The sequence below is a fragment of the Manihot esculenta genome, chromosome 14 (genome assembly GCF_001659605.2).
Source record: "Manihot esculenta cultivar AM560-2 chromosome 14, M.esculenta_v8, whole genome shotgun sequence".
NCBI classification, from domain to species: Eukaryota; Viridiplantae; Streptophyta; class Magnoliopsida; order Malpighiales; family Euphorbiaceae; genus Manihot; species Manihot esculenta.
The window spans coordinates 13,505,213-13,517,595 of record NC_035174.2 but is presented as its reverse complement, the minus strand read 5'-3'; the positions used below and the strand labels follow the sequence as shown (position 1 = coordinate 13,517,595).

General features: G+C 32.9%; 1 protein-coding gene and 1 non-coding gene across 2 annotated transcripts; both read left to right on the top strand.

Moving 5' to 3' along the window:
- Nucleotides 1-2,669: 2,669 nt before the first annotated feature.
- On the top strand, nucleotides 2,670-10,095 carry LOC110631150 (eukaryotic translation initiation factor). The gene is made up of 9 exons (XM_021778880.1): nucleotides 2,670-3,151; nucleotides 4,380-4,451; nucleotides 4,809-4,904; nucleotides 5,618-5,845; nucleotides 6,788-6,885; nucleotides 7,673-7,760; nucleotides 7,842-8,192; nucleotides 8,314-8,556; nucleotides 8,636-10,095. The coding sequence occupies exons 1-9, from the start codon at nucleotides 2,969-2,971 to the stop codon at nucleotides 9,659-9,661; spliced, it is 2,385 nt and encodes a 794-aa protein (XP_021634572.1). The 5' UTR covers nucleotides 2,670-2,968; the 3' UTR covers nucleotides 9,662-10,095.
- LOC122721848 lies at nucleotides 3,710-3,812 on the top strand. Its single transcript, XR_006348633.1, has one exon. It is a non-coding gene; the product is annotated as a small nucleolar RNA snoR103 (small nucleolar RNA).
- Nucleotides 10,096-12,383: the final 2,288 nt, after the last annotated feature.

Here is a 12,383-nt window from a genome sequence, read left to right as displayed (position 1 = left end):
AGCTCAGAACCCGTGCTTGGCTCTCTTCAAAAGAGCGCCAGGTTTCTTAAAACAAGTTGGCGCTTGTTACATAAGCGCCAGGTCTAATTTTTTATTTTTTTAAATGATTGCCCGATGCGCTTCTAAAGCGGGGCAGGCAATATTTTGGCGCTTGTCATAGAAGTGCTAGGCACCTGGCATTTATATAACAAGCGCCAAGTTTGCCTATTTAAACCAGCCGGCTGAGAGCCCTTCTTCCACTCTCACACTTTCACTTTCTTCTCCTCTTACTCTTATTCTACTCTACTTAAATTATTTTCCATTCCACCTTTATATAGTTGAATATTAATTATTATTTATTGATATAAAATTTGTTAACTTCAATTATTTTTTTTAGAAGTATTTTATTTGTATGTTAGCACATATAAGTTTTTATATTATTTATTTGATTGTTAATAATTTTTTTTGAATATATATACAGGTGGCATCTATTTACATTGTTTCAAAAGTATTAAGAGGCAAGTTTGCTAAAGAGAGTGTGTAGAAAGAAGTCTATAAACTAAGAATGGACTATCGGAGCAATTTATTTTAATAGGTTATATAGCTCAACTATTGTCTGCAAAAAATTATGGGAGATTTACAATTTAGTCCCTGAGTATTGCCATTATTAACAAGTCAATCCCTTTATTTTTAGAAACGTATTAAAACATCCTTATATTTTCTTTTCGTCAACGAAATAGTCCTTCCATCTTCTTTTCCGTTAAAATTAGATAAAGGAGGGGAGAGAAAATTTTTAAAATCTAAATTTACCCTCAAATAAAATCCTTTATTTATTCATTGGATATTGTTATTATTAATAAGTTAGCCCTTACATTTTCAAAAATCTATTAAAACATTTTTATCTTTTTTCATATCTATTAAAACGTCCTTATCATTTATTTTTATCAATAAAATAGTCCATATCTTTTCTCATATATATTAAAACGTCTTTATCGTTTCTTTCCATTAACGAAATAGTCCTTTCTCATCGTTTCTTTCCGTCAACGAAATTGTCCCTCCCTATATTTTTAAAAATCTATTAAAACGTCCTTATCGTTTCTGTTTGTCAACAAAATAGTCCATATCTTTTCTCACATCTATTAAAATGTTCTTATCGTTTCTTTTTGTCAACGAAATAGTCCCTCTTTTCTTTTCTCCTCCTCCTCCGAAAAAGAAGAAAAAGAAGAAGAAGAAGGAGAAAAAGAAGAAGAGAAAGAAGAAGAAGAAGAAGAAGAAGAAGAAGAAGAAGAAGAAGAAGAAGAAGAAGAGAAAGAAGAAAAAGAAGAAAAAAAAGAAGAAAAAGAAGAAGAAGGAGAAGAAGGAGAAGAAGGAGAAGAAGGAGAAGAAGAAGAAGAGAAAGAAGAAAAAGAAGCAAAAGAAGAAGAAGAAGAAGGAGGAGAAGAAGGAGAAGAAGAAGAAGAAGAAGAAGAAGCAGAAGCAGAAGCAAAAGAAGAAGCAGAAGAAGAAGCAGAAGAAGCAGAAGAAGGAGGAAGAATTGATGAAGAAGAAAAGGAAGGAGGAGAAGGAGGAGGAGGAGGAGGAAGAGGAAGAGGAGGAAAATAATGGGGGTAATTTAGTCTTTTACTATATTTTTAACAGTAAAAATAGACAGAAGGACTATTTTTGTTGATGGAGAGAAAAGATAAGGACGTTTTAATATGTTTTTAAAAATATAGGGACTGACTTGTTAATAATGATAATATTCAGGGACTAAATTGTAAATCTCTTAAAAATTATTTGTTGTGGTTATAACATGCTAGACATACAAATTGTTGATGCGTTGATGGAAACGGTTTCACTGTATTATTTTAAAATTTTAGGTACTATTTAAACAAAATCTGAAGTAAAAATTACTCTAATTTAGTAAATATTTATTTTTATATTTATGAAAATTTATATCTTGCACCTTGAATGTACCTACAAAATAGTATTTTCTATTTCGAAAAAAGAATATTATAAAAAAAAAATAAAAAATTAAAAGGTAAGTACATATTCTTATTGAATTTGATGTTGAATTGTTTATTGTATAATCATAACGGTATAAGTGACTGTAATATTGATTTTAGGAGGAAAATACCGTAGAAGTTATGGACCGAATATTTATAATTATTTGAAGCAAGGAAGGGGACATATTCTTATGCTTTTATCACTTCCACCAAAATTTTAAATATATTTATTAATAATCTTGCATCTTAAATAGAAAAATAAATAGCCATATTAAATAAATATTAGTAAATATATAGCATAAAATCACTCATTAAATATGAGTATTTATTATTAATTTATTTTCAGGAGAATAAAATTATACTATATTTTTATTTTATATATAAAATCAAACATATTTAATGAATTATAACGAATTTAATATCACATTATTAAAGAAATTCACTAATAAAATATTTAATTTCAATTAAATGATAGGATAAATATAATAAAAGAAATAGAAATTACTGATTTTTTTAATAAAAGAATTAAATAGTTATTTTTTATAGAAAATAATTAATTTTATTAATATAAAAGAATTAGATAATTATTTTTTCAAACGGAAAAATCTCTTATGTTAAAAATAATTTTTTTTTTAAATTTTTTTATTTGCTTAAAAAAATAAAAAAATATTAAAAAAAGCCAGAAACACTCACCTAAAGTAGGGTTTGTATATCCCTGGATTCGCACCCTCTCTCTTTCTCTTCTCTTCTCTGTTCTCCGCAGAAGAGAGAGAAAATCAACATTTTCTCCACCAATCTCTTCCTTCTTTCTTTCTATTTCTTCATAAATCAATTATTTTCTCTCTTTGGAAATATTAATTATTATTATTATTGTTATTTTCTTTAATATCTAATTCTATATATATAGGAATCTATCTTGATTCAGCCGGTGTTATTGTAGCTGAATCTAGGCTTTGTGTTTGATTGGACGGTGGAGATTTTATCTGGGAGTGAAAGATCGAGGTATGCAGCAAGGTGATCAGACGGTGTTGAGCTTGAGACCTGGTGGTGGTCGAGGAAGCAGACTCTTCAATCCACGCTTGGATTCTTCCTCTTCTAATTCCTCCTCCTCCTCTTCTACTATTTCTTCTTCTATCGCTTTTGGTGATCTCCCTCTCTTGCGTCCTCATGGCAGTGCTCTTCTAAAGGTTGTTTATTTTTCTTTTTTTGTTATATTTTTGGATCTGGACGTTGTGGAACACATAGATATGCTTTTTTTTTTTTTTATTGTATGCAAGGGATTTTGGAGTGGATTCTGGGTTTTTGTTGTAAATTAGGTTTGGGAATGTATTGGATCTGGGATTGATTTCCTTGTTGATTTTATCACATGTATGAGCTTTGTTTTATTTGATTTATGTTGTGGCAATGATCGATTCATTCGTACAGATGCTTCAGTAATTGCAATAATCCAAAAAGTAACAATTACGGACCTTTTTTTTCTCAATATGTCTGGTTGGAGTTTGCGCTTTTGAAATTAATGTAATATTTTCTCTCGAAAGCTAGTGCTTGAGATGGGTATTGGAAAAAAAAGGGACATATTAAGTTATGCAAGTTTTACAATTTTGTTGCGTTTCTGTTACTTACAATTGCTCTGGTAGTTTTTATTTTATTCCAAATTGGGATTTTTCCCCCATTAAGAATAAGAAATTTGAAAGGGCTAGCATTGCTATTCATAATTAGTCAAGCGTCCTAATTCTTGGTGGGCCACTTGATATGTGGACTTGCTGTAAATATGGACCGACAGCAATATGTAGGCTTTAGATGGGCATGCAGTGAGTTTCATGTTGCCCATAAGACCTACTGCCATTTAGACATATGGATTATGTATTACAAATGTAGTTGGATGTTGATATAGAAGGAGAGAGGTGTATCCTGCCAACATGTTAGTGAAGTTTGATGTTTAGCAGTTGCTTCATTAGGTGGTAGCCCTTGGTCAAGTTTGAGGATATAGCTCTATTTTGCTATTCTTAAAAAAGAAAAGTATTTTTCTAAAAGTTTCAAAGGGTGCTCTTGACAAGTATATCTAGCAGTTATATTAATGCCATTGTTTTAAGTCCAGACTGATTAACATATTGACAATTTGAATTTAACCTTGCATTTGAGTGTGCTTAGAAGCTGTGCAACTCCCGTTGACTTGGTAATTGGTAATGATATTCATGTCCTTGAACTTTCTTGCATTGTATCATGTTTTGAGTGTATTATTATGGTATCTCTTGCAATTGTGCATTCTAGGATACAAGCCCTGTGGTCCTGCTGTTTAATTCAGTTGTTACTGCATTGGAGTTTGTTCATTTTCTTTTTTTGTTTCTTGCCTATTTAACTTTGTATATATTGTTAAAATTTCCTGACTTTCCCTACCCTATGTTTTGTTGTTAGACTGGAGACTCGCGATTTGAGGTTCATGACCGAGTGCGATACACGAGAGACCAGCTGTTGTCACTTAGAGAGGTAATATTTTTTTAATTTTATGCATATATTGTTATTAAGCTGGGTGATATCGACTTCCTGGGTGGAAACTTTTTCTTTTAGATCTCTTGTATGTTGATTGAAATTGTGGATGCATCATCAAAAGATGATAAATTAATTGGAAGATTGTCTGTTTCCTTTGTTATGAATTCCCCGCCTTTCCTGCTTAAAATTCGAGCTTTTGCAATCTTTTAAAATTAATTTTAAGATATAGCTTATAGACTATCTCTTCAGATGTTTATCTTGGTGATTGGATGTGTAGCATGTATTCATGTCAGCTATTATTTTTGTGGTTTGTGCATTTCCTCACTGTATGCTGTGGCCATTAATTTCTTAAAGGCTGTTGTGATCTCTGATGAGATCTTAAAAATCAAACGAGAAATTGAAGCTGAGCTTTTTGGTGAAGATCAAAGCTGGAGTCGTGGAGAAATAAATGTGAGTTCCTACTCTTATCTTGATTTGTTTGATTTGTATGGTTATTTTGTCCTTTTATTAAGAATGTGTAGATGCTGGCTTGAAAATAGTTAAAAAATTTGATAAGTGATCTAGATTCTAGTCATCTTCCAAGTGCATGTTGGAATTGTTTTGGTACCAACTTGCTTTCCAGACAGTTAGATGCTGTAAAAAGTTTGAGAAATCTGTTTAGCTGTTTTTTTGTTCTACTGATTAAAACCTGTCAATTTTAATGCAAAACCAATTCTTAATGGTCTATAACAAATATATTTAAGGTAATGCTTGATGCAGTACAGAAAGCTTAGAGTTTTAGTTAGGAATTTCGTTAATGTCATTATAATTATTTAGGAAGTTTCTTATTTAGTATTCCTAATTAGATTAGGGTTTCTTAATCCTAGTTTCATTGCGCTTATATTTTTCTTTAAAATAAATCTAATTCTACTGAACCATAGAATATAATACAGTTGAGAATTAGTTTCCCTTTTCCTTATGGACTTGTTCCTTGTTTGCCTTTATTATTTCTGGTGCTGGCAGAAGCTCAAACAAAATGCTAAAAGGTCCCTAAACATCTTTGCTTGTACCAGATGTTTACTAATGGTTCATTGACTCCTGGCAATCAAAATGACCAAATATGATTGACAAACTTTTTTATTGCATTTGAGTTGTACGCTTAAGATTTCTTTTGCTCTATCCAGCCACCACATCAGCCTCAGAGTCGTTATTCAGAGCCAGACAATCGTGATTGGCGTGGTCGTTCTGGACAATTTTCTGCATCTGGAGAGGAGAGGTCCTGGGATTCTCTTCGAGAAAAAACAGACTTGGGTGGGCGATATGAGTCCAGACAGGCAGATGCAAATCAATTCAATCGTCAGGACCAACTCAACTCCCAGTTTGCAAGAGCACAAATCTCTTCCAATCAATTGGTAATTAATCTCTTGTTCATTTGTTGCGTTTAGAAAGTTGAAACTATTAGTTTTGCATCTAGAGGACAGCACACACACACACATTGGTATATATGTATGTTTGTGTGTATTTTCTTGATACAAGAAAATTTTGACACACACACACACACACACACACACACACACACACATTGGTATATATGTTTGTGTGTATTTTCTTGATACAAGAAAATTTTGACACACACACACACACACACACACACACACATTGGTATATATGTTTGTGTGTATTTTCTTGATACAATAAAATTTTGGCTCAAATGGATTGTAATGATTTGTTAAATAAAGAGCATAATTCAATGATAAAAACTCTGCAATTTAAGGATGAGAATTTGTTAAATAAGGAGCACCCTTCTATGTTACTTTTCACTTGTATTGTTCTTTAAGTTTGCTACAGTTGTAAGATTGACATTGTTGAAATTAGTTGTATGGCATATTGAAATACAAGGTTAATGGGCTCTAACAATTCAGCATATTGCTATGATGTGGAAATTATTATGAGATGTTTTAGGATGAGAAATTAAATATGGATATATTGCAGCCTTTTTATGTGATATCCTTTTCCAAATAATGTTGTTTTTGGCCTAAAAAGATATTCAAGTGTTCATGAGCAGAAGCCAGAAGGTAACAAGACTTCTTGTTTGACTTGTTCAAAATTTGTTTCTGATCTAATTAATAATTAGATTGAAGATAACCCTGTTCTCATTGATTGATATTTGCTTACTTTATTGGTAATGGTACTTCAATTTTAATGCATGTCTCAAGTGTCATGGCAATTGTTATTGCCTATCGGTGTTGCCAGGACCATCATTACCATTAATAGTAATTTTGTGCGAACTTCTGTCTTTATGGGCATATGGACCGGCTTTAGTTTCAAAACCTTTATTTTATTTTGAAAACCAGGGGGGTCCTGCTCCAGCTTTGGTTAAGGCTGAGGTGCCATGGTCAGCTAGAAGGGGGAATCTTTCTGAGAAGGAACGTGTCTTAAAGACTGTAAAAGGGTAATTTATTACAGAAGTTTGACTTTCTGCATTTTTACACATCTGCATGAATATGTGCATTTGTCTACAGGAAGTGTGGACATGTTGGTAATCTTAGAGCAGACATGTTGGTAATCTTAATAGGGTTTTATTGATCCTTTAAATATTGAATTCCTGTATACTATCTGCTAAAAGCTAAATGATCCTGAATCTAGATATCCCTTAAACAGTAAAGTTTGTTTAAGATCTAACGACTGAATGTGCAAAGTTCCTATGCAAGGTTCTCATAAAATGTTAGCCAAGAACTTTGAATAGGATTTTTGTCTCTCAGCAATTAATCTCTCTTTTGAAAGTGGTGGCAAAAAATAGAGCAGACAGCTCATATTCCTAGTACTGTATTTATACTGAATAATGAAGCAGATATCCATAGTCCTAGTATTCGTGCTGAACAATAAGAACCATACGCCTATTGATCAGTAACAAGTACAGACAGCAACAAAGCAACCCAGAAGGATGGAATTGGTCACTGGATTGTGTTATTTATCTCCTCTTTTTATCTTTTGAGGGCATCTGTCTTTTATTATTTTTCTCTGCATACGAAGTACTAAATGGGTTGGTTTGGTCCTTATGGATATGCTAGAAAACAACCTTTATGTTATTTAATTCCTTCTTTTTTTTTTAAATACATTACTGTAAGTTAGTCTCATGGATTTCATATTTTGTAACATTGCGGAGTTTGCAAGAGCTAATACAGGATGAATTTTACAAAGTAATAATGTGCTGAAAATCATCTCTCTTTTTTGTGCAGTATATTGAACAAGCTAACCCCTGAGAAGTTTGATCTTCTCAAGGGTCAACTAATTGACTCTGGCATTACATCTGCCGATATCCTAAAGGTTAATTGTCTCTTTTTGTTCTTTATTCTTTTAGATGTATTTGCAATTAACAGATGAGCTCACGGGGAACTTGTCATGCAGGGTGTGATACAGCTTATATTTGAGAAGGCTGTTCTGGAGCCTACATTTTGTCCCATGTATGCTCAGCTGTGCTCTGACCTAAATGAAAAGCTGCCCCCATTTCCATCTGAAGAGCCAGGTGGGAAAGAAATCACATTCAAGCGAGTTCTCCTGAATAACTGCCAGGAAGCATTTGAGGGTGCTGATAAGTTGAGGGAGGAAGTTAGGCAGATGACAGCTCCAGAACACGAGCTTGAACGCAGGGATAAGGAAAGATTGGCCAAGCTTCGGACCCTTGGAAATATCCGTTTAATTGGGGAACTTCTGAAGCAGAAGATGGTTCCTGAGAAGATTGTTCATCATATTGTTAAGGTTAAAATTGAAGGCTCTCTTGTAGCTAGATTGGCAATAGATCATACACCTTGTTCGTTTATCCTTTTCTGTAATTCTTTTTTGTTTTGGGATTGCTCATTGTTGGTCACTATTTGAACAGGAGCTTTTGGGGCCTGATACCAAAATTTGTCCCGCCGAAGAAAATGTTGAGGCCATATGTCAGTTCTTTAACACCATTGGGAAGCAGCTTGATGAGAATACTAAGTCGCAACGTATAAATGATATATACTTCCTTCGGCTGAAGGAATTGTCATCAAACCCTCAGCTGGCTCCACGACTAAGGTTCATGATTCGTGATGTTCTTGACCTGCGGGCAAATAATTGGATTCCTAGACGTGAAGAGGTGGGCTCTCGTGCTATCAGTTTTCATTTGGCAGTTAGATGTGACACCTTTTTAAATAATTATACCTATATTGTGACAGGTCAAAGCCAAAACCATCACTGAGATACATTCTGAGGCTGAGAAAAATCTTGGATTGCGTCCAGGTGCTGCTTCAAGTATTAGAAATAATCGAGCTGTTGTTTCTGCTGCTCCAGGGAATGCTGGCCCTGGGGGCTTTCTCATTAACCGGCCTGGAGCAGGGGGTATGATGCCTGGTATGCCTGGAACGAGGAGGATGCCTGGGATGCCTGGAATTGATAATGATAATTGGGAGGTACCCAGGAACCGCTCGATGCAGCCTTCAGGACGTGTCCAATCACCAATGTACAGTAAGTCGGCATCTCTTAACACTAGGCTGTTACCTCAGGGTAGTGGTGGCTTTATAGGTGGAAAGAGCAGTGCCCTCTTGCAGGGAAGTACTGGTCCTTCCCCTCGCCCTCACAGTTTTGGTTTGGGTAATGAGCTTCCTGCTCAAGTCCCTGTAGTTAGTAAACCTTCTCCTGCTCCCTATGTGCCTCCCGTTGTTGATAAACCAGCAGGTTCAGCTGCAAGCTTAAATCCTGAGGAACTTGGGAGGAAAACTGTGTCACTTTTGAAGGAATATTTCAATGCACGGCTTCTGGATGAAGCGTTGCAGTGTGTTGAGGAACTGAAGTCTCCATCTTACCATCCTGAAGTTGTAAAGGAAGCCATTTCCCTTGCCTTAGAAGAAAACCCACCTTGTGTCGAACTAGTAGCGAAGCTTTTGGAATATTTGTTGGCCAAGAAGGTTCTTACAGCTAGAGACATAGGCACTGGATGTTTGCTCTATGGTTCTCTGTTGGATGATATTGGCATTGATCTGCCAAAAGCGCCTAACAACTTTGGTGAGGTTATTGGGAAACTAGTTTTGGCAGGGGGATTGGATTTTAAAGTTGTGGCAGAGGTCCTTAAGAAGATGGAAGATGATAGGTATCAGAAAGCTGTATTTGATGCAGCAATGAGGATTATTAGTTGTAGTCCAAATGCACAAGTTCTTTTAGATTCCCAGTCATCTGATATTGAGGTGTGCAAGAGTTTGTTTTAGCAAGCATAGCATTCTATTGCACGAAACTTGAGCATCCATGCCCACTTGAACCTTCATGCTTTCTTTTTGCATCATAATGCCCTGTCCAAAGCCTTTCGAGGCAATCAACTTGCACTACGTGATGGAGCTGGCAAGAACAGGTCATCTTTTTTTCTTTTTGTCATATATTTTTCCCAAAAAGTCATAGCTGTGTGTTATTTAGCAAAGAAATTAAAACCATAATGCCATGGATTTTGTTCTCGAGCATGGCTAATTATGTGCCTAATTGCTTGAGAAGAGAGGTCCTTTTAAGGGATCTAGTTGTTTTGTATTTGATTAGTTTTGAAATTGTTCATTTTGTTGACTCGAGTAATTTAGTTTATTGTTTAAACTGCCAAGCTCATAAAATCCTAAATTTTTTGCCTTCGTGGTAGTAAAAAGAACATTGCATTTGGGTATGGAATTTCTTATGTTGGCTGTTTTTGATTTTGAACAGCTTTTATTAGCTTTCATGAGAGCTAGAATTTGTTTTATGGAGTACTTGAACGCTGGTTTCTTGCTGGCCAGATGAAATTAAAGAGGATTAAGTCGTTGCCGCTAATGATCTTCAGTTTAATTTAACTAGTGCTGCATAACAATAATAGTATGATCAAATGAGTTTTTATATTATTTAAATAGAAGTTGAAGTGTTTTATGTTATAAAATAAAAAATATTTATTTTTACTGTTATTCTTACCGTCTACGTAAATTATTTTTTTATTTTTTCCAACTTAGAGGCTCTTTTTTTTCTAAAGCAATTAATCTCGCTTACAAAAAACTATTCTATTTTATTCGGTCCTCTGAACAAGGTGTTGTCTCATAATTCAACTTGAATTTTTTAATTAGCCAATTCCATCATCGTACATAAAATTTTTTTTTAGCAAAATACTTGTCACATTTTGCGTTTGGGGAATCAGGAAATTAGTTAATAAAAAAATATTTTTTAAGAAAAAAAAAATTAATTTTTAATAGAAAATTATATTTTATTATTAATGAAGAGCGTAAATATATCAAGTGAATTAACTCGTCAAAATTTCTATTTTTGAATTAAATAAGAATTTAACTCATTTTAAATTTAAGGTTTAAATTGAATTTGTAAAAATATATGAGTAAAAATAAATTGAATTTTTATTAAAATTAATTTTAAATATTTTAAAAGCAACTCAATTAATATATTTAATAAATTTTAATTTTAAAATAATATGATGAAAATTAAATAATTTTTATACGAATATATTCGATTATAAAATAAAAAATATATTTATGAATAACTTACAAAACTATAAATAAATCAACTATCGAATATTAGCGAGATAAATATATGTAAATTTAAAAATTTATCTCATTTAATGAATCTTAAAAATAAGATATAAATTTATTATTTTAAATGAATAATCAAACCAAATCAATGTATAAAATATCTCACGGAGTAGCTTTATTCATTTAAAGCCTATTATTAATAACTTTTCTTTTTTTTTTTTTTAAATTGCATCTAATTATTAAAAAATTCATTATAATATTTCAATATAATTTCTTTCGAAGATACTTTCATATATATAGACCATATTCCACGAAACAAAGAAACTTGGACTTGTGTGTATTCAAGTTCTTTTTTAATTAAACGCAATCTTCTTTTCCAAATCTTCTATGCATGTGCATTGATTCCAATACTGGATTTTGAAAAGGCAGCAGAAATTTTCTTTTATTCTTTTTGAAATAATAAGATTTATCTTTTTTAGGGGAATACAGGAATAAACTAGTGAGACATCCTTGTTTGTTACAACACTTTATTGCCGAAAGCGAACCCTACAGTATGGATCGAAGAATCCCAGGCTGCTGTCGCCACCTTTTATTTTACTTTCAACGCAGCCTTCTTAACAAACTTTTAATATCACATTCCAAAAAAAAAAAAAAAAAAAATCATATCAACCCACTTATTCAATTTATATTAATGAGTATTAAATATTTCCTTGTATGTTAATTTTTGATGTTTTAGTGTTAGTAAATGGTGATAATCTTTAGAATATAATAAAAAAATTTTAATTATTAATTAATTCAAAAAAATATAATAAAAAAATTAAATACGTGATTTTTCACATTTAATTTTAAAATTAATAACCCAATTTGTATTAAAATAATATTTAAAAATTATAATTATTTACCTGATACCATGAATTACTATTTATATATAAGCATTTTCTATTTAACTATCATATCCTGTCATATGCGGACAAAGCATCTAACACTCCACTAAATAATTACTAACTTCCATAACCGACCTAATTATTCTATTTATATTTACGTCCACCTCAACTACCACCGCTTATTAATACGTGTTACACACTTTCCTTCACCCTCACTATCACTTCTGCTGGCGGACATGGCTGATCATATCAGATGCATATTCTCTTTCCTAGTCATTAGCCACATCTTCTTGTCTCAATCTCTTCCATGGTCGGCTGCTGAAGGCCTCGTCGTCGATCAATCCCACAAAGCCATTGCCCATTATTATCCTTACAGGGGTGGACAATTAACAGTGGCAGACAATGAAGTTGGTGCATTTCATACTAGGAAACTTGGGATCCACATCAGAAGAAGGGCTCGCTTTACTCCACGAGGTGGTCGATCCAGATCTTTTTCAAGCCGAACTCAAATATCTTCCTTCCATGTGATTGGTTCTGTTCTTGGTTACTGTGTTTTCGTT